General features: G+C 32.7%; 1 protein-coding gene across 1 annotated transcript in view; it reads right to left on the reverse strand.

The window, feature by feature from the left end:
• Positions 1-390: 390 nt before the first annotated feature.
• Positions 391-27,545, reverse strand: part of LOC126885101 (glucose dehydrogenase [FAD, quinone]-like) — an 81,197-nt gene continuing 54,042 nt past the window's right edge. The window contains exons 4-5 of the mRNA XM_050651528.1: positions 7,754-8,108; positions 391-1,257 (exon numbers count right to left, since the gene is read on the reverse strand). Coding sequence (XP_050507485.1) covers positions 419-1,257; positions 7,754-8,108 — 1,194 coding nt within the window. The 3' untranslated portion in view covers positions 391-418. The remainder of the gene's footprint in view (positions 1,258-7,753; positions 8,109-27,545) is intronic.

Here is a 27,545-nt window from a genome sequence, read left to right on the forward strand (position 1 = left end):
AAAATATGTGACTACATTTATTAGAAGCTTCTTGTATTCTACTAATAATATTGCTTTGATTAAAACAAGAAGCTATATATAATTACTGATAATAATAGTCGCGTTTTGTGTAAAATCTCCATGGACCACAAATCGATGTCCAATGTACGTTGAAATCAAACGTCCAATGGACGTCGCGTAATGGATGTACATAACTTCGTTTGGACTTTAAATGTACGTTATATGGACGTATATCTGACGTTGTGTGCTATATGGGTTAACTTGAAAAGATTAGTAGGTATTGCATCGTATGCATAACAGATTATTTTAAGTTGTTTTTCTCCCATTTGGTAACCTTTGTTGGTTATTAGGTACTTTTTTTTATTTTTTTTAAATCAAACCAAGGTCAAATTAATAAAACAAAACATCTAAGTTTTTATTAAATTCGTTCATAATTAAGTTTAATTAAATCTGATGCCTTCTCCCCAATCATGTAACAAATTGCATTAATGTGACTTGAGGTAGACAATGGAATAACACTAGCATCTGCTATACGGAGTTTTTTAATACCGTGAACCTTGAGTTGATCATCTACAACATGGCCAAGTTTAGGATCTGGCCCCATCTTACACGTACCGACTGGGTGGTTATTATGAGTCACAATATATCTACTAGCACAATACCAGTATTCTCTGCTCAGAAATTGGTACTGACTGCATTGCTTGATAGGTTGTAGTTCCAGTTTGGCATTTATTTTCTTAAAAGGCTCTTGTTGAATAAGATTTAATGCCAACTGAACACCAACATAAACACTTTCTAAATCGTATCCTTCTAGATCTGATAAAATATTCGGGTTTATAGCAGGATATTCTAGAGGATTGGAACTCTTTAATCTAACGGTGCCTAAGGATTTAGTATGTAACGGAGTCACACACACTTGAAAAGAACAAGCAGTTTTGTCACCGCTTATTGCTTTCCATATATCCTTTTTCCAATGTATATACCTTCCAGCTGCTTCAGCCGTTGAATTAGTGTCTACGAAACTTAATTCCATATCTGGATAATTGTCGATGAGTTCTAAATGAGTTTTGTAAAAACCTATTGCCTCTGTAGGAAGTGGCTTAGCTAAATAACCTGTTCCACATGTAAACAACTCCTTAATAGATTCCCTTAATGTTTGTACAGGCTCTGTTAGGTTACTAGAGAAAACCAATCCAAAAACTTGTAAGTGGTCAGAAAGGGCACTGCCAACCTCGAGGTCTACTATTGGAGCTATATCTAAAATCAAAAGGAAAAAGATGCTTTAAATCAAAATAAAATAGTTATTGATTATTCAAGTTTAGATAAAATCAAGGAAAAGATAATATAAACAAAATATAAAAGAAAAAAAGTTATACAGAGTGTTTAATTAGGAAACGGAAATACTTCAATGGTTAATACAGGTCACTGGGCGGTTCTACATGTACTACACTTTTTGCCCCACCGATTTTTATAACCGAGCTATAGTGTGTTTTATCGATTTTGGGTATTTCATTCTGAATTCGTGACTTAGAAACCACCTTTTCTAAATTTTTTATAATATTTGCTACACATGTGTCTTATTTAAAACTTAAACGACCCAACTACTAATCACAAGAAAAATCCTGGTCCAGATTAACAAAAAATATAAAGTACGTGTAACCTTGAAACAACACTGCATATGTAAATTTTAAAATCTGTCCGCCAATTAGAAAAGGGCACACAAACTTATGCCTGTATTTATAACCGAGTCTCAAGACTTCATCGAGTCTCGAGACCAACCTTGAATATAATTTGTGTTTAGTTTACACACAAATTTTATTCAAGGTCGGTCTTGAGACTCGATGAAGTCTTGAGATTCAACTATAAATACGGGCATTAGGCTCGCTGCTAACTAAAGTTAACAATCTGCCCTGTGATGGATGACCGAAGTTATCGTTAACGTAAAGTTATCCTGTAGTTATGTTATAACCATCGAATTGGTGTGATGTATCATACTTAACTTAACTATTTGCGTTATTTCTTGACAGTTCTTGAGTTATCTAGTCACTTTATAACGCGACGTTAAACCTCAAGTTATGAGATAACTCTGTAGTTATGCAAGGTTAGGTTCATCTTTTGACTTGTTTTTAGACAGAAATCAAGTGAATTTAGAAGCTAGTAATTTAATAATTAAGAATAGAAGGGTAATACAATTTTAAAAATTATACAAAAATCAAATCGAGCGATATAAGTTGAAATTTTATTTTAAGTACCTACTGAGCTTTCTATCCAGAGTTGCCAGATGATATTTTATAAATCCCCCACTTAGAAACTGAAATTCCCTGAAATTGAAGCTCAAATACCCCAAAGTCCCCAAATTTAAATTGTTGCCGCATTTTAATAAATTATTAGTCAAATGAAGAGAACAGTAAAGCAAAATTCATACTACAATATCAACGAGGGCCATGGAAATAATTCATAGTTCCTATCGTCTTCGATTATATGGGAGTATAATATACAGTTCTATGTACATTCGCAAATTTAATTTACCATGACCCCTTAAAATCATCCATAATTTTCCGCCCCCAAAAAATCCCACTACAATTTCTGCTTAGAAAAATTTCAATAGACGCTTTCAAATTAACCCAAAATTTTGGGAAAATACACCAATTTGGCAACCCTGTTTCTATCTACCGTTTGAAAGCAACTTAGAAACACCAAGGAACCCACACAGCTGTTTGCTGTTCGGTCATCGGCAGTAGCCGACGACGGGTATGTTCGGAACAATCTCTCGCGCTCACTCCAACTTGTACTAGTTGTACATAAGGTTCTCTTTGTTACTTCAAAATTTGTTCCTCAAAACTTCTTTCTAATATAACGTTGATGATATAACTATTTCATAACTGGGAGCGATACATCACACCAAATTTTACCTATACAGTTATGAGCACGTTATTCCTGAGAGTTATCTTAACTTTAACTCAAACGTTAAACTTAACTTCGGTCATCCATCACACGACTGAATGTCAGTGAAGAAATTAAAAGAAGAACAGTGCTCTCCAATAAGTGTTACTATGGCTTAAGAAGACAGATGGCCTCAAAAATTCCTAAAAAAATTAAATTGACTGTCTACAAAACACTAATAAGACCAGTGCTAAATGGTTCAGAAACTTGATCACTGACACAGAATGACCAAGAATTGCTCAAACATTTTGGGCGAAAAATCCTAAGAAAAATATGGAGGGATAAAAGAACAAGGTTTGTGGCGCAGGCGTTACAACTTTGAGTTGTATAGAAGTTTTGGAGAACCTGACGTTGTAAAATTTATTGAGGTAGCACGCCTTAGATAAATAGGGTACGTAACCAGGCGAGAGGAAGATGCCATAGTCAGAAAAGTTTTTGACCGAAGAGGGCCGATAGGACAACGAGCAAGAGGAAGACCGAGACTTAGGTACCATGACAACTTAGAGAACTATTTAAAATATATTGGAATTAGAGCACGGAGAAGAGTTTGTCAGAGAGAGGAGCAAATGGACTATTGTTCTGAAGATGGCTTTGGCTCATAAAGAGCTGTACGCCACTGATGATGATAAAACTTTAACTAAAAATAAAAAATAATATTTTTCGGTATAACCATGTATACCAAGTGTTAGTCATTTGAAACATACAAATCAAAAATCGATACAAATTAAACTTTATTCTATAAGACGATGAACTTGTTTATAATTGATTTAAAAAAAAAAAAAACTCAAAACACTCGTAAACTAAAAACTGGATAAAGCTAAATATAGCAAACTAAAAACTGGATAAATGTTCTGATTGGATAGAGAGTGCACTACGAACTAAACAGTGATCTCCTGCATGATACACAGAAAGTATCTCTTGTGTTCAAAATGTATCCCACTTTTCATGGTAATATTCCTCTCCGCTGTCAAATTAAACCATCCAAGTTATTTGAAGAATTTTACATTATTTAAAATGTCAATTATTAAAAATAATATGACATCTGAGTAAACAAAAAGCTACTAAAATAAATATATAGGCAACAAAACACTTGAATCAATAATACATAAATATATACAATAGGGAAACTTGCACATTTTTTATTACATAATAATTTTCAGTTTTGTTTAAAAATTAGATTTCCTCCAAAATTTGACGCTTCAAAAACTCATAATAACTTAGAAGTACAAATTTAAAATCTTCTGTGCACTTTAAATAGTTCAAACGACCCGTGACGTCACCTAATTATATTTTATTTATGTTTATGTTTATGGTTATATTTGTATTTTAACCCGGGAGTAGTCGCGCTCACTTGTGTTACGTGAATACTTGCGTGTTAGATTCACAATATCTCACAATACGAATTTAAAAACGAATTTACAGCAAATTTTTATTTTATAGTATTTTTATTTACATGTTTAGAAATATTATTTCTAACAATTATTAAAGCTAATTGGCTCTCCCCAAAGCCATAAATTCCACAAAAAGAAGAAGAAGAAGAAGAAAAGAAATAAAAAAAAAATAAAAAAAATTCCTACGCATTACTACACCCTTCCTCGAGGCACTTACGAAATTTTTTCAAAATTGCAAAATGTTTCATCAAGTTATCGCGAAAAGGATAAAATGTCAGATTCTATCTAATAAACGGCTCGAGTACTCGCGGGTTAATGACATTTATCGTATGTCATTGTAATAATATAGGTATACAGTATTTCTCATTATCATCTTTCAGTGCGTCACAGTTTTTCGATTTCTTTCTAACGCATTAAATTGTATGTGACAGAAAAAAAGGCACGTCGGTGATTACATTTCGTCGGTGACATTTTTATAACATTTATTCTAGTTATTCTAGTTGTCGATAGATGGCGCCATAATAAAAAAATAATTTTTTTTAAATAAATAATAATATTACAAATATAATCTGTATAATTTATAAGACTATACAAATCAAAGAAAATACCATTTTATAAATGCAAGAAACACATTTGATTTGTTTTTATTCCAAATTGAAAATAAAATGTGACAACTGTCAGATTTAACTAAAATGTCATGTTAGAATAAATGTCATAAATGTGTATTATCACGGACTTACCCTTTTTCCTATTATTTGTTACGCACTGAAAAATGATCATGAAACGGACAATACCAGTTTGTTGAGATTGGAAAATTTATCAAAATATTTGAGAGCGCCTTTTGGGCTGGCTGCTATAATTTGAATTTTTTATCGTCTTGAGGGGCCAAACGAAAGACAAAAAAACCTTTTTTTATATATGTTTTAAAATATGTTCTGTTGTAATTTATGACATTTTTTTCGAATTTAAAATTTTATACAAGTTCCCTTTTATTTTCCATAATTAAGTCTTAAAATTCCCTTCTTAGTCGAGGAAATGAAGCTGGAAAAATGGCAAAACCTCGCAATTTTTTCGTCCAGCATCGATTTGTACAAAAATTTGGGATTAGGCTCATTTCACCCTCTAGTTCATTTTCTATATTGAGCCGTTGTACGCTTTTGGTTTTTTAAGGGTGAAAACTACCCCTAAAAAAACTACTTGTAAAAAATTATAAAACAACATTTTAAACTTTAATATTGTCAACATTTGATTCTTATTAGTTACATAATGATTGTTTTATACTTTAAGATATACTATCATAATATGTTAACCCTTAAAACCACCCTTGTTGGAGCTATATATAAAAACTTACTTATCCTAAAAGAATAATTTCGGTTGCATCGATTTACATAAAAATTTGGGATTAGGATTATATCACACTGTACTTCATATTCTATAACATGCTCAAGGGCGTCGATTATCTTTAGGGGTGTAAACTACCCCTGATCGTCAAAAATTATATAAAAAACGTTGTAAACTTTAATATGGGTAAAATTTGGTTTTGATTGGTTAAAAATAATGATTGTTTTATGCTTTAGGATATAATATCATAATATTTCAACCCTTAAAAACCACCCTTAAGAACAATGTAATTTTTATAATTAGATAATTTAATAGATCAATACAGAAAAAAAGTATTTTAACTATTTAGAATGGGAAATAAGCCACAATATTATTAAAAAATGATTTTTATTATAAAAAGTAGAATTATAGAAAAAAAGTAGAATTATAGAATTACAAAAACATTTATTTACACCAAAATACAAATTTACAAATATGTAGAAGTACAAATACACATAGTTTTTAAGTCATCTTCTAGTATACGAACCAGTTCTGTGATATTATACATGCATTGAAAATGTTCCATAATCGGACTATTCGAATATTTCGAAAAAAAAACGCATTTTATAAACATAGCTCCTTCATTTTTGGCGATAAAAAGTTTTTTCAAAAATTATTTTGTAGGATTTTTTAGAGCTATAAGACTGTGTAAATTAAATTCCGTTAGATCCCTAACTTTTTAATTGGGGTGGGTTTTAAGGGCTCGAATTAGAGGGTGTTTGCTCGTAAATAGAGGTTTTAAACAGCTATATCTCGCTAACTGTTCACTGTAATGAAAATTTATGCACAATATAATTTTAGTTATTAAAGAAGCTACAATTTAGTAGTCTATCATTTTTTTCGTATCTCCAGTATTTTCGGAGATATTTGGAAGTAAAACGTGAAAAATACGAAAGTGCAAAATATCAATTTTTTTTAAACTCCAATTTTTCTAAAAGTTGGCCTTTTAGATAGGGTGTAAACTTTTTGGGTGTATTGACAATATAAATGTACAAGGGAATGCAAAAAGGTGAAGATCAATTTTTAATTAGGAGGGTAGTTAGGGGGTTATTTTCACTGATTTTTTGGTAGAGAAAAGCAGGTACCCACATTTTTTTTATCATAAATCGCTCTATTTTTATGATATAAATTTTTTATTATTATTCCTTGTAAGGTTTAATTTTATACTTGAAAATAGATAACTTAAGTTTTCCTAGAAAATGCAAAGTTTTCCCGTTATTTGGCTTTGAATATTTCAAATTATGCATTTGACGAGAAAAGCTAACTTTTAACATGCCGTATCTCGGTTTGTGTTGGTCTTAAAGATATTATAGAAAAACAGTTTAGTTTGTCTTACTAAAGGATACAATTTTGTTATCTGCAGTTTTTTTGATTAAGTGCATATTTTTCGAGGTATTCTCAAAAAACCCTCTAAAAAGTCGATTTTTTCGACGAAAAACTGTTACTTTCAAGCGCGAATAACTCGAAAAATATTAGTTTTACGAAGAAAATGTAAAAAACATTTTTTTCTTAGAATTACTTTTTACATCGATTTACATGGTTAAAATGTAATAAAAAATTCCCACCCCCGAGATGGGGTGGCAACCACCCCCAATTTTTTAGCGTACAGCGGCATGATATAGAAAATGATCCTTGGACTATTTCCTACCTTCTGTGAAAATTTCAAGTAAATCCATGCTGGACGAAAAAATTGCGAGCCAAAATGCTTCATTTCCTCGACTATCTGTACTCTTTTATTTATTACCTTCAATGTAATCTGTCACGAAATTTCATTCTGTACTTATCAACCTAGGCGCAACGTAGGTAGTAGAAAAATGTCCTGGCTGAGAAATCTCAGAGAATGGTTTGGATGCAGCTCAACTGAACTCTTTCGGGCTGTAGTGTCAAAAGTTAGAATAGCAATGATGATTGCCAACCTTCGTCGCGGAGATTGCACGTAAAGAAGAAGACTTATCTACTTACGATGCATATTAAAATACGGAAGTTTATTATTTAAACATAAAGGGGTATTTAAAAAAATAAAAGTTAGTTCTACTTACTATGTTCTAGAAGATGGTTTTTAGGACCAATTCCCGAAAGCATAAGAAGTTGGGGACTGTTGATCGCTCCAGCGCATACAATAACTTCTTTTTTAGCTCTAGCTCGATAAAATATTCCATCCCTGAGAAATAACACGCCATCTACTTGTTTTTCATAAATTATAATCTTAACTACCAATGAACCGGTTAGTATCTGTAAGTTTGGTCTATCTAGTACTGGTACTATAAAAGCAGTACCACTATCTTGACGTATTCCATATTTGGTGTTTATTTGAAATGGCATTACTCCAATTTGCTGTCTACCATTAAGATCTACTATAGGATACCCCATTCTTTCGTTTGCTTCCAGAAAAACCTAGTAACGAATAATAAATATAAAATAAGTAAAGACAGCTTTCGATTAAATTCACCCGTGTTGAGCTGCCCCCCCCCCCCTCACTTGCCAAAATTAAAAAACCAATAGCCCTGATTTATGAGCTATTTATGAGCTTTCATATTCCGCAAATTAAAAATTTTGAGCTCATTCCACTGAGCAGGAATTTAATATTTTAGTGGCGGGGGCTGACTCAGCCCCCCCCCCTACTGGAAAATAGGGATATTGAATTGATTTTTGCGGCAGAATTACGAGCTATTTATGAGCTCTTGAAATGATATAGTTTAAATTTTTAAGCTCATCCCCTTCACCCCCAAACAACCCTTTAATTGATTTTACTTAAGAGAAACAAGCTGAAAAAAATTAAAATATATCGTATCACGGATATTATTCCAATAGCTTATATATTCTAAGAATAAACTCTTAAATGATGCGCATTTCGATTATTGAGCTACAACCCCTTCGCAAGAAAACCGCCCCATTTTCCAGGCTTAAGAAAGAGTTGTACTTAAAATGCATTAAATTAATTATTTGGCGACTAAATATCGTTTAATAATTATTTATGAGCTCCAAAAATACGCGCCATTAGGTCATTAAATTGCAATTTCTTTGGTATAGTGCAGTCACTGAAGGTAAAATTCAACTATTACCTTCAATTTCGTTGAACCTTCATCGATTTTCACGAAAATTGGTGAGCGGTTAGAGGATACCCCAAGAAACAAAGGTGAGATGGTGCCACCTTGCGCCTTTATCCTGGGGGTGGATACCACCCCTTCTCGGGGGTGAAAATTATTTTATTAAAAATAACTCCACAAATCGATAGAAGGACAAATTATAAGCAGAATTTGTTATATAAAGTTATTAAAATAAATCAATACTTTTTGAGTTATTAAAGATCAAACAGTTTAATTGTTCTTGAAAAAAAAATGCATAGTTTATAGCGGTTTTTCGTAAATCACTGAAAAACTGTAAGTTTTTAAAAAAAAGTTAATAGAAGTTAAATTCGTAGAGCTTATATTCTAAGAATAAACTCTTAAATCACGCGCATTTTCATTATTGAGCTACAACCCCTTCGCAAGAAAACCACCCTATCTTCCCGCCTTAAGGCTATGGGTACATAATTCGCAAATATTTTACGTGTATCCCTACTTTTTCTGTCTTTACACGGCAAATTACGTGTAGTAAAATTCACACTGGTGTGGATATGTAAACATTACTAGAATGTCATTCTACTTGAAAATGTCATAATTAATTTAAAGAGATGGCTTTTGAATGTTCTTGGATAACTGTTATTTTTATAATTGCAAATTATTAATTCAGTTAATAAATGTGATAATTTTTTCACTAACTATGTTTTCAGTGATTGTAATACTTTATTTGTACAACAAAAACTAATAATCAATCGAGAAAAGAGGAAAAGTGTTAAAGTGATTTTTTAATAATATGTTGTTATTTTGGAACGCTTACAATTTTGAACATCTCTAACAACAAAATACTTGGATCACAGGATATATCAATCTGATGTATTCTCTGCTTGGATCTTCCACAAATAATACACAATAAATAACTTTTTATTAAGTTCACGTCTTAAATCAATTATTTATCAAATACACTATATATCAATAATATTTAATCAATTTCTCAAAATATTCCCGATGCAATGTCAAATATTTAAAATTGTCACTGATTGTCAGTGTCTGACTGACAATATATGCTGACAATATTATATTCGGTTGAGTGCGTTGTAAGACAAAGACAGATTTGGAAAATATTACCACGGCATTGTGTTCATTTTTTTCAAATCCTGAAAAAACCAATAAATATTTTTGAAAAATTTAAGCGCAGAATGAAAGACTAAATTATTACCCTTAGAAAGTCCCTTAGAATAAATAAAAAGTTTATTTTGAATGAGATATTTGAAATTAAAAATCACACTAAATTTTCTCTTAGTTTTTTCACCCCTGTAACTTATTAAAATAAACATTATAGAAGTTCTCAGGGACTTTCGGCCCTCGCTAATAACGTAATCTTTCATTCTGCGTTTAAATTTTTTAAAAATACTTATCAGTTTTCTCAGGATTTGAAAAAAATGAATCCCCATTTGAATAGCATTGCAGCCGAAAATACGTACCGATCCTCTTAAGAGAGAATTTTACTTAAAATGAATTAAATTAATTATTTGGCGACTACATATCGTTTAATAATTTATGAGCTCGCAAAATACACGCATTTCAATTATTGAATTGCAATTTTCTTTCTATAGTGCAGTCACTGAAGGTAAAAATCAACTATGTATGACCTTCGATTTCGGTGAACCTCCATTCATTTTCACGAAAATTGGTGAGTGTATAGCAGGGGTGGGCAAAGTGCGGTCTTCGGGCCGCATGCGGCCCTTTATAAATTTTTTTGCGGCCCGCGGAAAAAAAAGTGGATTATTTTCTTTTAAAGATTTTTTTTAAATAGTTAAATTTAGTTTAGTTAAAAGTTTAAATTTTCAACATAACGCGGGCAATTATTTGGGTTTCTGGCAGATTTTTGTCGGTTCCCTGAATGAAATCCACGAAATGGAAACGATATTTTTGAAGTAGTCTGGAACTGTTTGGAAAACTTTAAATTACCGATGTAACCTAGTAAATGTAACAACTGACGGAGCACCAAATTTAAGAGGAGCAAATATTGTAATGTTAAGAAAACTTAAAGAATACGTCCATGAACAATTTTCAGAACATTATTTTTGACTGCGTAATCCATGAGCAGGTATTGTGCAAAAATGTTTTGCAAGTAGTCAACGCCAACGTCATTTCAATTATAACTAATATTTTTAATTATTCGTTCAATAGGATTAAATCATCGTGCATATTTTTATATTATTTAATACTTTCACGTGTACTCACCGGAGCCGGAGGGACCGCAGACGTTCGGATAAAATTAGCGTCTCTTTGCAAAGACAATGACGTCGACTTTGTAAAGTAACAAGACACTTACTCAACACACACACTACACATTACCTGAGTTAATGATAAGTTCTACAGTTACGTGGCTTAGGACCAGTTGTTCAATCAATGGTTAACTCATGGATTAAGTAAACCATGATTAAATTGAATTCGAAGATTATCTCTAATTAAGTTGTGAAATGCAGGTTAACTTTCGGATTTATTAAACCCAAATACGAAAGCAGTGACAATGTTGCCAGTTATTAATTAACGGCTTGGAACAAATTTTATCATGAAAATTGTACCGAAAAATGTGTTCTGTGGTATAAACGATGGTGTTCATGACTTTTGACGCAGTCACGCCCCCATGTCAGTGATTATTTTCGTGTTATTAATTTAAATTTAAAAAAATGGAATAAAAATATTAAAAGAAAGAGAACTACAAGCTTTACGGCTGATAAAGACGAAATATTAATATCTTTTGTTAAAGAATATAAACATAATCTCGAGAATAAGAAAATGATGCAGTTACAAATTACGAGAAAATGAAAATCTGGGAAAAAGTAGCCCAATAGGCCAAACTAGTTTGTCCTAAAATCGGGTTTGGCCGGTAATTTTATATATTTTTAATTAAATATTATAAATAGTTTACCTATTTGTAGGATGAGCTATCCTGTCTCTTATACAATCATCATCATCATCATCATTCTCTTTGAATTATCCCTATGCGGGGTCGGCTTCCCTAATTGCATTTCTCCACATAATTCTATCTTGGGTCATATCAATGTTAATCCCCTTTACCAACAAGTCCTGCCTTATCGTCTCCCCCCAGGTCTTCTTTGGTCTTCCTCTCCTACTCTTTCCAGGAATCTGCACTTCAGCTATTCTTCGTATTGGCTGATTAATGTCTCGACGTTGAACATGACCAAACCATCTTAACCTATGCTCTCTCATTTTGGCAACAATTGGTGCCACACCTAGACTTCCCCTAATATACTCATTTCTAAGTTTATCCTTCTTTGTCACTCCACTCATCCATCTAAGCATTCTCATTTCAGCCACATGCATTCGTTGTTCCTCTTTCTTTTTCACTGCCCAACATTCAGTTCCGTGCATCATAGCCGTTCTTATGGCTGTTTTATAGAATTTTCCCTTCAGCTTCATTGGAATTTTTCTGTCACACAACACACCACTCGCTTCTTTCCACTTCATCCATCCAGCCCTAATTCTACTGCATGCATCTCCATCTATTTCTCCATTACTCTGTAATACCGATCCTAGGTACTTAAAACTTTTGCTTTTCACAATCTTTTCACCATCCATAGATACCATTTTATTTGTAGTAACTCCATCTTTAAATGAACATTCCAAATACTCTGTTTTTGTCCTACTAAGTTTTAAACCTTTTTCCTCCAGGCTTTGTCTCCACTGTTCCAGTTTTTGTTCTAAGTCTCTTTCACTATTTCCTATTAACATATATTTCCTATTAACACTACATCATCAGCATACATTAGGCATCATGGAATACTACCCTGTAGTTTCGCTGTTTTCTGGTCCAAAACTAATGAAAATAAATAAGGACTAAGCATCGAGCCTTGGTCCAATCCTACTTTCACCTGAAATTTTTCAGTCTGTCCAACACCTGTTTTAACACTAGTTGTTACTCCCTCATACATATCTCTCACAATCTTTACGTATTCGCCAGGGACTCCTTTATTATTGAGTGACCACCACAAGATTCTCTCGAGGAACTCTATCATATGCTTTCTCAAGATCAATGAATACCATATGAGTGTTGGTCTCTTTATTCCTGTATTTTTCCATCGGTCGCCTTACAATGAAAATTGCATCTGTTGTTGATCTGCCCTGCATAAAGCCAAATTGATTATCGGATATTTCGGTTTCTTCACGTATCCGTCTATCAATTACTCTCTCCCATATTTTTATGGTGTCGCTAAGTAGTTTTATAGCCCTGTAGTTTGTGCATTGTTGTATGTCTCCCTTGTTTTTGTATACAGATACTAATATACTGCTTCTCCATTCGTCTGGCATTTGTCCAACTTCCATAATTCTATTAAATAGACCTACTAGCCAAGTTATTCCTGTCTCTCCTAGTGCTCTCCATACTTCCGCAGGAATATCATCTGGTCCGACTGCTTTTCCTTTCTTTATTTTTTGAAGCGCTTGAGCCACTTCCTTGTTTGTTATTCTGGTAACCATTGCTGTTACTGTCTCCGTTAACTCCACAGGCTCTCTGTCAAATTCTTCATTTAATAAACTGTCAAAATACTTTCTCCATCTCGTTTTGACATCCTTTTCGTGAATTAGTATTTTATTATTTTCATCTCGGATACATCTAATCTGATTAAAATTTCTTGCTTTCTTTGCTCTCTGTTTGGCTATTTTATATATCTTTGCTTCGCCTTCCCTGGTATCAAGTTGATCGTATAGGTTTGAATACGCTTCTGCTTTAGCTTTTGCTACTGCTACTTTCGCTTCCTTTTTGGCGACCATATAGTTTTGAAGATCTATGTTCGATCTGGCTTCTTGCCAATTTTTATATAATTTTCCCTTCTCTTTTATTTTTCCTTGTACTTCATTTGACCACCACCAAGTCTCTTTATCCTCAAACTTCTTTCCTGACGTTTTCCCAAGTATTTCAATAGCCATCTCTTTAATAATATTGGCCATTTTTCTCCAAATTGTGTTGGGGCTTCCTTTCATGTTCCAACATATTTTTTCTACTATTCTTTCCCTGAATAGACCTTCCTTCTAATCTTTTAGCGTCCACCACTTGATTTTTTGTGGTCCTTTCCGATATTTTTGTTTAGTTTCGCTTTTTACTTCGATGTCCAGAACAAGCAGCTTATGTTGTTGGGTTACTGTCTCACTAACTATTACCTTGCAGTCCTTGCATTCACGTATATCTTCTTTCCTTATCATGAAGTAGTCTATCTGGGATTGATGTTGTGCACTTTTGTAGGTAATAAGCTGAGTTTCTCTCTGTTTAAAGAATGTGTTAACAATCGCCATATCCAATGCTGTTGCTAATTCTAGCATGCCATCTCCAGCTTCATTTCTAGTTCCAAAGCCTAATCCCCATGTATTGTTTCATATACTGTCTTGGCTTGGCCCATATGTGCATTGAAATCACCTCCTATTATAACTTTCTCCTCTGCTGGAATATCACATATCACTCAGTGCGTCTCCTAATTGGTCATAGAAAGCTCTTCTTTCATTCTCACCTAGACCTGTTTGAGGAGCATACACACACACACAACATTCAATACCTCTTTATAGTTAACACCGTTAATCCTTCGTTTTTGGGGGATTGAGATAACCTCTGGTTAACAGATGGTTAAGTGTTAAACTTGCATTGAACAACGCAATATTACGTTTAATTGAAGATTATTTTTAATCTGAAGATAATCTCCAATTGAACAATCGGGCCTTAAGGTTCTAGTTAACCAAGGCCAGAATCAGAGAAAAAAAAACTTTCACAGAAAACAAAAACAAGGAAGGGAAACAAAGATTTTTCAAATTTATAACTTTGTTTATTTTGATTTAAATGACGCGTGTTGCATATTACGTATGATGCGTGTTTGCATCTATTAAAGCACGGAATTTCGGAAAATAATAGCAATGTGAAAATAGAATTCACTATTTTATTTGGGAATAAGCCACAATTTAAGTTTGAAATTAAATTTATTTTACGTTTCCATTTTCACTTCGGAAATCGTTATCAAAATACAGAACATTAATAAATTAAACTAATTAAATAAATGCTTAATTTATTAACGTTTTGTATTTTGATAACGATTTCCGAAGTGGAAATCGAAACGTCAAATAAATTTAATTTCAAACTTAAATTGCAGCTTATTCCCAAATAAAATAGTAAATTGCATAAGATGTCAAAAGGAAATAGCTTCAGAACCATATTGGGGAAAAAGAAATAGGTTCAGAGATAAAATAAAAATAAATAAATATATAGATACACATATATTTTAGGGGCCAATATTATACCATGCTTAATTAAGTGCGAATGCTGTTAGTGGGGAGGGGTACGGTTTAAAAAATGTTTTTGTTTGTAATTTTTGATTTTTTTATTATTTTAAATGAAAGTACATAAATAAATAAATAAATAAACTTCAAGAATACTCTCTAAAATTTTCAGCTTGACCGAAGTAAAATTACCGGAAGTAAAGCATGTTTAATATCCCTACCTTCGACTCGCTTTGCAGTAGCTTGAGCGTAGTGAGAAACGTTCAACAGCTGTTCCTATCTCTTTTGTAAATTAATACTACGATTTGACAGACAAAAAACAAATTGAAATAAAAGTTGTCAAACCAAACGCGTTTTTATCAAAACTGCTTTTTTCAAAGGCAGTGGACATTGTAACTCAAAAACTACCTACTTGACAGATCTACCTGAAATTTTTTATAGATTTTCTTTGGACATTTCGTGAGGTACCTCTGTCGAGATATGTTTTGGTTAACAATAATAAGTATGTTGATTTTCACCCTTTTTTACAAAAATTTCCTTATTTTGACTGGTATTTTGAGTGATATCAAAAACTCAAAAATCGCTCAAACTAAAAAACCCAACATCGTCAACACCTCGAGAAAGTCATGAGCTAATAAAATATATTTTTGAATTTTTTGTTTAATATGATCCATTGACGAGTTCTACTGCAAAATCCATTTTTTCTTGGAGCTGCCTGTAAAAATTTGCCACCGTTGGCTTATTTTTCAATATTTGGTCTTGAATTTTTTTTGAATAATCTTTGAATTGTACTGTACTGAATATGTTTATTTAATTTAACTATGCCCCCCCCCCTAACCGTAAACAAAATTAGTAAAAAGTTAAAAAATCGAACATGTTAAGGTAACAAATATTGCGGAATAGGACAGAAATATTTTGTGGCCCTTACTAAAAAAAGTTTGCCCACCCCTGAGTATAGAGGATACCTCAACAAACAAAAGTAATATGGTACCAACTTGCGGTTTTAGCCTGAGGTAGACATCACCCCTCATCGGGGGTGAAAATTGCTTTATTCAAAATAACCCCACAAATCGATAGAGGGACAAATTTTAAGCAAAATTTGTTATATATTGTTATTAAAATAAATCAATACTTTTTGAGTTATTAAAGATCAAATATTTTAATTTTTGTAAAAAAAAATGCATGTTTTAAAGCCATTTTTCATAAATAACTCAGAAATTGTAAGTTTTTACGAAAAAGTTTTCATCACTAATATTGAAGCTAATAAAAAATATAATAAATTCCTCACTTAAAAAACCATTTAATGTTACTTAATTTAAAGTAAGTTATACGTAATTGAATGTATGTATATTTTTTTTTTCTGTGAGTATTCAAATCTAAGGATCCAAGCTTAAATAACGGGAAAGCGACGCATTTTATAACACTTACTAAATACTTGTCAAAGTACTTAGAAACACCTATCAAATGAGCTCCGGAAGAAGTTGATAGCATCAAAATTTATACTCCAAAAATTTTTCCAAAAAAATGATTTTGTTATTTTTTGGAATATCTGTTAATTTTTATATCAGGCACATCCAACTATTTGAAGCTAATTTCAAGAGCTATAAAACTGTAATTACATTTAATCTTTCAAGTACTTTATTTTTTTAAGATAATAGGTTTAAAGGCCCAGTTACATTGTTCTCGCAGTAAAATTTAGGCTTAAACGTTTCTATCTTGGTTATTTTGATTCATACAGAAATCAAAAGACAAGTAAAATCTTTGCTAATAAAAAAACTCAATTTTCGTTACCTATCTAGAATTTTTTACGTGTAGCGAGTAGTGTTGGAGTTATTATCAAAAGCAAATAATTTACGAAAAGTTGAGAAATTTTGATTTTTTTAAATGATACATATATAATTCTTTTAAAATATGAATTCTAAATCGGTAAAAATGTTTAAGGTCATTACTTATGCTAAAGTAAAGAAAGTCTTATAGGGATTACTAAAGATTTTAATTTTTGTGGAAATGGCGTTCGTTTTATTTTTCACTTTTTACTAGAAATTTGAAAGGGTCCTATTATTTTCATGTTCACTTGTTTAATTTTGATGATATCCACTTCTTTCGGTGCTCATTTAATAGGTATTTCTGAGTACTTTGACAAATATATATTCAGTATATTTTATAAAATGCACAGTTTTCCTGTTAATTAGGCTTGAATAATTAGATTTGAGTACTCGCCGAAACAAAAAATACTTTTAATTATATACCTATAAGTCACTATGAATTAATAATAAATGGTTTTTCAAAGCTTTAATTTTGGTAATGATAACTTTTTTATAAAAACTTACAATTTTTAAGTGATTTGCGAAAAACCTCTTTAACCCTGCTGTCCCGTTCGAGTCAACTACACAAATGTACTGTTCGGGTCAATATGACCCAACTATGGTTTAAGCTCCTTAATCGAAATAAAATAAGCTAATGGTGATAAATAAAACTTTATTAACAAGAAATTATGGTTAATTAAACAAAAATTATGTTGTTAATGTAAATTAACCTTATTAACAAAAACAAAATGCATTTTTTCTTTCAAAAAAGCCTAGTAAAAAATATCTACAAAAGTTTAATTCAGTTTACAACTGGGACATTAATAAAAAGAATGTATTTTACAAATATGTTTGTGATATAATCCAACAAAATAATTTGTCTTGTTATCGTTTTTACGGCAAGTTTACAGCGTGTTCGTTTAGCAGGCGGAGTTAGATTGTACATAGACGGTTCACTAGCATTTCCATATTGTCTACTTGTTCCTGCTCGTGTCCTTTTTGCCAGTTCGTAAGAGCCTTTAGTTATTGGTATATTTTTTCTGGAAATGATGACTGGTTTCATTAGTTTTTTCCGAATTCCTCAAGAAAAATTCGCCGTTTTCCCAATTGATTGGTATTCCATTGGATATTTATTGATGCCCATAACACGAACGCGTTGTAGGCAGAAATGTCCAGTAGATTATAAAAAACAATCATTGGCGAGCGATTTATCTTTTCTCACATGTATACGTGCCAACAAGCTAATGTAGAATATCCACTGCTCCCTTATTAGAATTGTAATCTAAAATAATTTGGGGCTTTTTCATTTGATGAAAGTGATGCATGATACAACCATTCATGATGCAAAGTACTCAAAAGAAAAACTTTTTATTATTTTTGGGAATAGTGTCAAATCTTTCATGAAGCAAAAAAGACGAGCTATGAACTTTTTTATTCGCGATTTTTGCTGAAAACTCCGGTTTATTTTACTTATAATACCCGGCATTGTATCTACTTTGTTTTAGAAGAAATTTTCCTAAATTTTACGATGTAAAAAAGTTATTATACACGTAATATTGTGGCATTCCAAATCACTATTCAAGTAACACATCACACGCATTTCTGTATAGATCTGCAATTTTAGAGCATAAGAAGATTTACTGTTCATAATTATATAAACCCAAAAGTTTTGTGCCATATTTCTCTGGCTTGCTGGAATGTACCATTTGAAGGGAGAACGGCCTCTAAAGGCAACTAGTTGTTTATCGACGGTAACATTTTCATCAGGGTTAAAAGTTCTTTTTACATTTTCTATCCATATTTCATAAATTTCACGTATTGCCGCAAGTTTATCAAAACGTCTTCTATCCTGTCTAGTAGTTTTGTTATCAAAACCTATTACTTGTAAACTTTTTGTAAATATATCAAGCGACATTGTTGATCTAAATATAGTACGACCCGTTTCTTCATTCCATAAACTTTTAGTTGATTCACCATGGGACTTATAAACTCGAGCTAAAAATAAAAGACCAATGTATGCTTGGAAACCAACTTTATTCATACCTTTCCAGTTGGTTCCAAATACATGCTGTCTGTCCATGTTGGTCATATTTATAATTTGGTTTGCAATATCGTCCAGCTATACTACAGTTTATTTTACAAGTTTTAGCTTGCAGAAACCTGTTTTTATTTAGAGACGTATCCGGCTGACAAACACACAGGTACTGCTAATATAGAACACTGCCAACTAAACACACATACACAGGTAATTTTTAGCGGTTTAAGTACGCGGGTCACATTGACCCGAACGTACTCTAGGTAACAATTTCATTTTAATAAAAAAAATCAGGAAGTAGAATGTTTATCTCATATGCAATTGAAAGACCTCATATTAGGTAATAAAGTCACCAAACACCAAATCGCTACGCCGCGTAATAATTTGTAAAATAAGAAATAAATTATTTTTTGGGTCAAATAGACCCGAACAGGACAGCAGGGTTAAAGCATGCATTTTTTCACGAAAAATTAAAATTTTTGATCTTTAATAATTCAAAAAGTATTGATTTATTTTAGTAACTTTATATAACAAATTCTTCTTATAATTTGTCCTTCTATCGATTTGTAGAGTTATTTTTAATAAAATAATTTTCACCCCCGAGAAGGGGTGGTCAATACCCTCATGGTAAAAGCGCAAGGTGGCACCATGTCACCTTTGTTTGTTGGGGTATCCTCTAACTACTCACCAATTTTCGTGAAAATCGATGAAGGTTCACCGAAATTGAAGGTATTAGTTGATTTTTACCTTCAGTGACTGCACTATACAAAAGAAATTGCAATTTAATGACCTAAGTATTTTGGGAGCTCATAAATTATTAAACGATATTTAGTCGCCAAATAATTAATTTAATGCATTTTAAGTACAACTCTCTCTTAAGCCTGGAAAATGGGGTGGTTTTCTTGCGAAGGGGTTGTAGCTCAATAATCGAAATGCGCATGATTTAAGAGTTTATTCTTAGAATATATAAGCTATTGGAATAATATCCGTGATACGATATATTTTAATTTTTTTCAGCATGTTTCTCTTAATCAATTAAAGGGTTGTTTGGGGGTGAAGGGGATGACCTCAAAAATCGAAACTCTATCATTTCAAGAGCTCATAAATAGCTCCTAATTCTGCCGCAAAAATCGATTCAATATCCCTATTTTTCAGTAGTGGGGGGGCTGAGTCAGCCCCCCCCACTAAAATATTAAATTCCTGCTCAGTGGAACGAGCTCAAAATTTTTAATTTGCGGCTAATGAAAGCTCATAAATAGCTCATAAATCAGGGCTATTTGTTTTTTAATTTTTGCAAGTGGGGGGGGGCAGCACAACATGGGTATTAAATTCGATTCAGGGTCCACCATTATCGGTCGACATGTACCAACTGAACTACACTGAAACAGACGACTTGTGAGAAAATCAGAAGTCGTCTGAAGATGTAGCAAAATTGTGTTGGATGCTTCTTCTTCTTCACGAGCCATATCAAAATTATCCGACGTTGGCGATCATAATTGCGAAGGTTTCTCGATCTTCTGTAATTTGCAATAATCGTCCTGCATTTTATATCTGAGTCCATTCACGAATATTTTTTAACCAAGAAACTTGTTTTCTTCCTATACCTCTACTCTACGGCCCTCTATTTTGTCTTTAAGTATCAGTTGTAATATTTTATGTCTATTTCCCCTCACTGTATTATGTCCTCACTATATTATGTCAGATAGAATCTTTAAGGAAGCGCTGCATAATTTGGAATGGGGTGTAAAAGTTAATGGAATTCTGATAAATACAATCAGATATGCAGAAGATACAGTTATTTTAAGTGATGATATGAATGGATTACAACACCTTTTAAATGCTATTGGCACAGTGGGAAGAGAGTTTGGAATAAACATAAACTGTTCAAAAACAAAATATATGGTATTTAGCCGTTTGGCCCATCAAGATGCACGGTTATATGTTGATGGTCATATAATTCAAAGAGTACCCACTTTTAAATATCTTGGTTGCCGTATTACTGAACAACTAGATCCAGATAAAGAGATAAAATGTAGAATCGAGATAGCCCGTACGACATTTTTAAAAATGAGGTCATTCTTCTGTAATGATAACTTGCAACTTCAACTTAGAAAGCGCATGATTAAATGTTACATTTGGTCAGTCCTCTTGTATGGTGTCGAAGCGCGGACATTAAAAATATCCACCATTAATCGTTTGGAGGCCTTTGAAATGTGGCTGCACAGACGTACACTGAAAATACCATGGACGGTTATGCTGACAAATGTGGCAGTCCTTAAGAGAGCAAATGCTGCCCGCGAGCTGCTTAATAACATCGAATATAGAAAGATGGCCTATTTTGGACACGTAGTAAGGGGAGACCGGTATAATATTCTTCAACTTATTATGATGGGTAAAATCGAAGGACGCAGAGGAATTGGTAGAAAGCAAGCCCCTTGGTTGAGGAATATCCGGGAGTGGACAGGAATAAAGAAAGCAAAACAACTATTTAGAATAGCTCGAGGCAGAGACAGTTTCGCCATGTTAATCGCCAACGTCAAGGGGACTTGATAGGGCACGTTAAGAAGAAGAAGATATTATGTCCCAGATAAGACATTTTCCGGTGTTTAACAGTCTTTAGCAGTTTTCTATCTTTGTTAACCATCCTTAGTACTTCTTCATTAGTTTTTCTTGCTGTCCAAGGTATCTTCAGTATCCGTCTATGAATCCACATAATCCGGTTAACTTATACATCAAAATAGTTGGTCAATAACAAAAATTGCCGAAGGGACAAATTTTGGTGGAGAGCTAGAGTTTACCATAACAAATAAAGTTTTAAAAGTCGCCATCGATCCCATGTGTGCAACAAAAGTTATTCTGGGTCAAAGGTCAAAATTTGAGATTTTTTGGATTTTTCTCGAAAACGGTAAGTTTTATCAAAAAAAAAAAATCAAACCAAAGTAGTAGATCTTAAGATTCTCTACAAAAATAGTTCTTACAATTTTTTTCCTAAGAGTAACCATTCCTAAGATATCGCGATTTTAAAAGTTACTTTATACATTATTTGCACATATAAGCCATATATGTATAATATATAAATATGTATAATATATAATATATATGTATAGTGCCACATTATGTATATTATACATAATGTGGCACTTAAGCCAAGTATAAATGCCTATTTTTTGTCTCTTTTATATATTATATTATATTCTGAAAATAATTCTTTAAAAGATAATCAGTCCCAAACTGAATTTCCTCTATCCACGTGGCGTGGCCTTGAAAAACATTTTGCTATCGGCTATACCATTGTTTAAAAAAGAACAGATTGTCTATTGTAAACAATGGCTACAGTATTGTCCGTAGGTCTTGTTCATATTATCTGTTTCTTTTAGTGCTAAAGGTTCAGTTCAAGTGAATATTAGTACTTATTACAAGCGTCTACTATTTAGCAGACATTACGGGCTTACAGTGACAGTGGTATTTGACGGCTACAGTGACTCGACAAAGAATATTAAAGCTGCAGAACAACCTCGTCGGACTACAAAAACATCATCGGCTTCCGAGATTATCTTCGATGAAGCTATAACAGTTCTAGCAAATCAACAACAATTTTCCGCTAACATTAATAATAAATGTCGTTTCATTTTCATGTTAACTGACAAATTAACAGCTGCGAAAATTGAAGTGAAACAAGCTAAAAATGACGCAGATAATTGAGACAGCAATTGAAAAATTTAAGGCAACAAACACAACAACTGTAGTTGGTGAAGATGTTGATTTGTTAGTACTGTTTACTGCAAGGACTCCAGTAGATAAAGTTATTTATTTTCTGAAACCTGGAAGGGCTCAACAGCGAACAGAGATATATTCTTCGAAAAGTTTATCGGCTTATCCCAAATGCCAAAAGTACATTTTATTTTTACATGCGATAACCGGCTGCGACACTACGTCAGCAATGTACAGAAGGGGCAAAACGTCAGTACTTAAATTATTCGAAAAAAAAAATATTTAACTGACTGCTGTAAAGTTTTTACAGAACTTGATTCCACACCGCAAACAAGAATTACGGAAGGAATTCGCTTTCTTCTCGTAGTTTATGGAGCTCCAAAAAAAAATTAGTTGTCTTGATAAATACTGTAACGTTTACGTTTTCTGGTCCCCATTTCACGCTTTTATCTTAAGTGATTAGATCTTCCCTATCGGCGTGTTTTTCTTAGAAACACATATGTGCTATCGATAGAGTCGAATGTTAGACTTTAATAGCTTTCTGGTGAATGATATCGGCCTTGCATCCCATAACTCATTTTAAGTATTAGGCTTGCTAAGCCTTTTATGGGTGTTAATAGGGCCCTTTTTGCATTTCTGTGACGACCGTTGACAAGTCGCGTACCCCAAGCCGTCAGTCTTATTTAAGCAGAAACCTGAGACATCTTGGCATTGGTGAGTTAAACTTTGTGGCAGTAAGTTCAGCCGTGTCAGTCATGTAGGGAACGTTAGTTGTTTTGTGATGGACCAGCCTAAAATTTTCTTGTGGAAGTCTTTACAAAACCCTTTTCTTTATAGAACACTCGCTGTGAATACTTAATTTTGTTCACAGGGCTAGTCCCTGGCCCAAGTCCCAGTTACCACCTATCGCTGGATAGGAGAAGCAAAGATTATTAAAATTATTTGAGGAAGTATCGACTGACGAGGAAACGTATGAAAATGATTATTAACAAAGTAACTTTTTGTTAAACTAATATAATGTTGACACAAACGCATATTTACACAATTATATGATCATATATTCATTAAATAATATAATTGTACAAAATTTTGCAAAAAATTTTTTTTTTCAAATATTGCTGATCCATATTTTTGGACCCGGTCTTCTGCACCGTGCGCGAGTATTCGATCACAAAAAGTTGGCGCGAGTAACGGAAGGTTAATAAATGTTTTATTAAAGTGTACGATGTGATATTTTATTTAATTTTATTTACAGCTCAAGACTAAGAACAATGTTGTTTTGTCGTAGCAGTGTTGCTAATTTTTCTTTTGTAGCATTAAGTGTCGTAGCAGAGTTACTAATTCCTTTGTTGCGTTACATATCGTTAATCGTTCCTTTGTAAATATAAAACGGTTAAAATTTAATGGCGCCCAATATTTTCGTTTGTGTATTCAGTATTTACGTTTTCTTAGAGTCCATGAGTCAAACCATCAGTTAATGTTATCTATTTACCTTTTGTCTATCGTCGTTTCATTAGCTCTATTCGCATATCACCATTTATTCATTTAACATCTTTCATTGTAACAGAAGCCCAACCCAAAGAACCACGCCCACATCTCTTCCGACTGAGCAACGTGGCCTTTGTTTCGTCAATGTAAACGATCTTTCCATCTTCGGTCATTCCTTATTCCATCTAAGGATAATATCGTCCTGATCCTTCTGGTTCAGCCTTCATGACCTCCTGTCCATCCGATCGTTATAATACCGATACTTAACTTTTGTAAAAAATACGCGAAAGAAGAAACAAGTACAACTCTCATGTCTTCCTCCAACATCAGCATCTGCTTTTCAACATTTGTATCGAGTATATTATCAAGTTCAAACATGGCTAGGCAGTGAACTGAATCCAGAAGACTGGGGTTGGAAATTAATAGATAATACTCTGGAACCGATTAAAACCTTACTCCCACCTGCTCCAGAAAAACTCCTTAACACTATTTTTTGCAATTGCAAAAAATGTTGTAGTACCAAATGTGGATGTAAAAAAGTCGGGTTGCTGTGTTCTCTAGCGTGTACCAACTGCCAAAGTCAGTCTTGCTCAAATGTCCAGTTTAGTACAACAGAGGAAGACTCCTGTGATTTTAATGAAGAGACCAATGACTTAGTCACATTTGAACAATTTTTGAACAGGAAGAATCGAGGAAGCCTTGACTGTTGAAGTAGACGTTCAAGAATATTAATCTGATTAAAATATGTAAAGAAATCCAAACAATAGTTAACCTAATAATCAATAGCAATATCTATATCAATAATAAGGTAATATCTAGAAATTGACCGGTATTGTTTCCTTAAATTATCCTAAAACTGTCAAAACAGTTAGTGGAGTAGGCCTACAGGGGAAACCACGGTAAAAAAAAACGCTACCTCACAGGTGGTGTGGAAACGTGTGCATATCATGTATAATGTGACTCTTAGAATCGCGATATCTCAGGAATGGCAACTCTTAGGAAAAAAAATAGCAAGGACCATTTTTGTAGAGAATTTTAAAATATACAACTTTGGTTTAAGGTTCTTTTTTGATAAAACTTACCATTTTCGAAAAAAAATCCAGAAAATCTCAAATTTTGACTTTTGACCCCGAATAACTTTTATAATAATAATAATAAAGGCCTTTATTCATTCTATAGTATTATTTACATAATGAATGTTAGAAAAAAAAAGCTCCAGATGAGTTTCAGTTCAGGAGATGTATAATGCGGGGCAGAATACTGCCGTCCTTAGGAAAAACACCGCATATGCAAAAATTATGAAAATTGAGTTAGGCGCGAAAATTTGATCTAGAGGGTTGACATTACATGATTATTTAATAAAAGTACAATATTTACAACCCCAACTATATATTCTGAAAGAAATAATAAACCTAGCATCTACAAAAACGTGCGTCGAACTAAGGAGAATCCCCGCAACTACAAAATTACTTAGGTAAAACCCCGCATATACTTGTCGGAACCTGCAGTTACTGTGTTTATTCTAGGCAATGCCCAATTGCGGTGTTTTTGCTACGTAATTCGCGCGATTTGTCAATTTATTTAGTTTCTTCTTAACTTGTGTATGGTGCGGTTGTGCTGTGTGTGCCAGGACACACCTTCATGTCCGCCGATAGCTTCCACCATCAGGTGGAACTATCTTAAAAAAAAAAACAAAAAAAAACCTACGATTTGAATGATTTTGTGACAGCTGTTGGAAATGCAAATTCAAAAAGGTTACAATAAAAACAATGAAGTATACAGATTTTTTTAAGTGGCAAGATTTCGCGTCACAAGCAAAAATTAAAAAAATAGGGTCACGTCCTTACTTGGCGAAATTAACAGAAATTGTTGCCAACAGGGGATCATTTTCTCTAAAGTACAAGTTAACAAATAAATCTGATGGTATGTTTGAAATGAATTTTCTTCAAAATAAAGTTTTAAATAAGAAACTTCCCAGCCCTCAGACATTTACATCTCCTTGTGGAGTATCAAAAAATAAAAAAGAAACCCTTATTAAAAATCTCAAAACCATAATGCCTTCAAATAGATTACAATTTTGGCAAAACCTTGAGTAAGATAAGAATTAATAAAATAATTTCTTTGTATATTTAATTTTTTTGCTTTTGTATTAAATTTTGTTTGTTACGGTTTATTCGGTATAATAAATGTGGTTTTTTATTAAATATGTAGATTTAATAAATTATTCAAAAACTCATTTTGTTGTTTAATTATACCTATTTTCTGTAACATTATGCTAAGAAAAAACACCGCATATACATAACATTCGTAGATGCTGTAGTTTTACTTAGCAATTTCTAATATTATTTACAATTTTTTCCCAGTATCTGCCATAGTAGGCATACAATTAGAATAAATTACTGCTTCTTTTTTTAAAACATAGTTTACTTACAGACTTATTGATATAAAGTAAAATCGTTTCTAACCGCATTGTTGTAACAATTATAGCACCTTTTAAAAGTTGCATATTCTTTGAAGTCCATTTACTCATTTTTATAAATACTGCAGATGCGGTGGTTTTCCTTAGGAGGGCAGAATACATGTCCTGTCTGTTCAGCTAATCTGGGCAAAACAAATAATAAAAAATATCTAGGATTATGTATAATGGGTTACCTACTAATATTTACATAAAAATAAATCAAAATAACATTAATTTACTTTAGTTTACCAATATGCGCTTTGAATGTAAGCTCTACTCATACCATGTCAGCCAACTCTACCTATGCAATATTTCCCAATTTTTCAATAACGAAACTTTTAAATTTGTTTTGAGTAAAATTAGTACCAGTAGTATATTTATTCATAACTTGGGCTATTTGATATGTATGTTATAGTCAAAGCCCGAATTTCAGGCACTCCTAGGTTTGACTAGGCAATCCTCAGGTCTGACTGACGGTCTTAGTCAAAGCCCGAAATAAATTACAATTTCGGCTTTTGACTAGTCAAACCTAGGAGAGACTAAGTTGATCAGGCAAAGGTCGAAATTTAATTTTATGAAATCGGGGTTTGACTAGTCAAACCCCGATCAGCTATTAAAATGTAATTTGTTAGATTAGGTTTAATAAAACGTAATTTTTTAATTTTAATGTTTATTATTTTTATATTGTCGTAATTAAAATAAAAAAATTAGTGTTTATTCTCACATGTTGAGGCGTTATGGCATTTATCCCTGGTTGTACCAACATATTTTAAGCTTAAGGTGTGCCTTAAGCTCAACTTTTGAAATATACTCGTTGCAGCATTTAGTTTTGGATCAATTTTCAGCTTGTCACAATGGATTGCCAGGTGGAATGGATCGATAAGAATAAAAAATTATGGTGCAACGTAAGAGATACTTAAGTCAGCCCTACCCACAAGTTAAACTTAGCTAAGCTGGAGTAAGATTTGTTGGTGCAACCAGGCATTA

Source organism: Diabrotica virgifera, chromosome 5, assembly GCF_917563875.1.
Source record: "Diabrotica virgifera virgifera chromosome 5, PGI_DIABVI_V3a".
Classification (NCBI taxonomy): Eukaryota; Metazoa; Arthropoda; class Insecta; order Coleoptera; family Chrysomelidae; genus Diabrotica; species Diabrotica virgifera.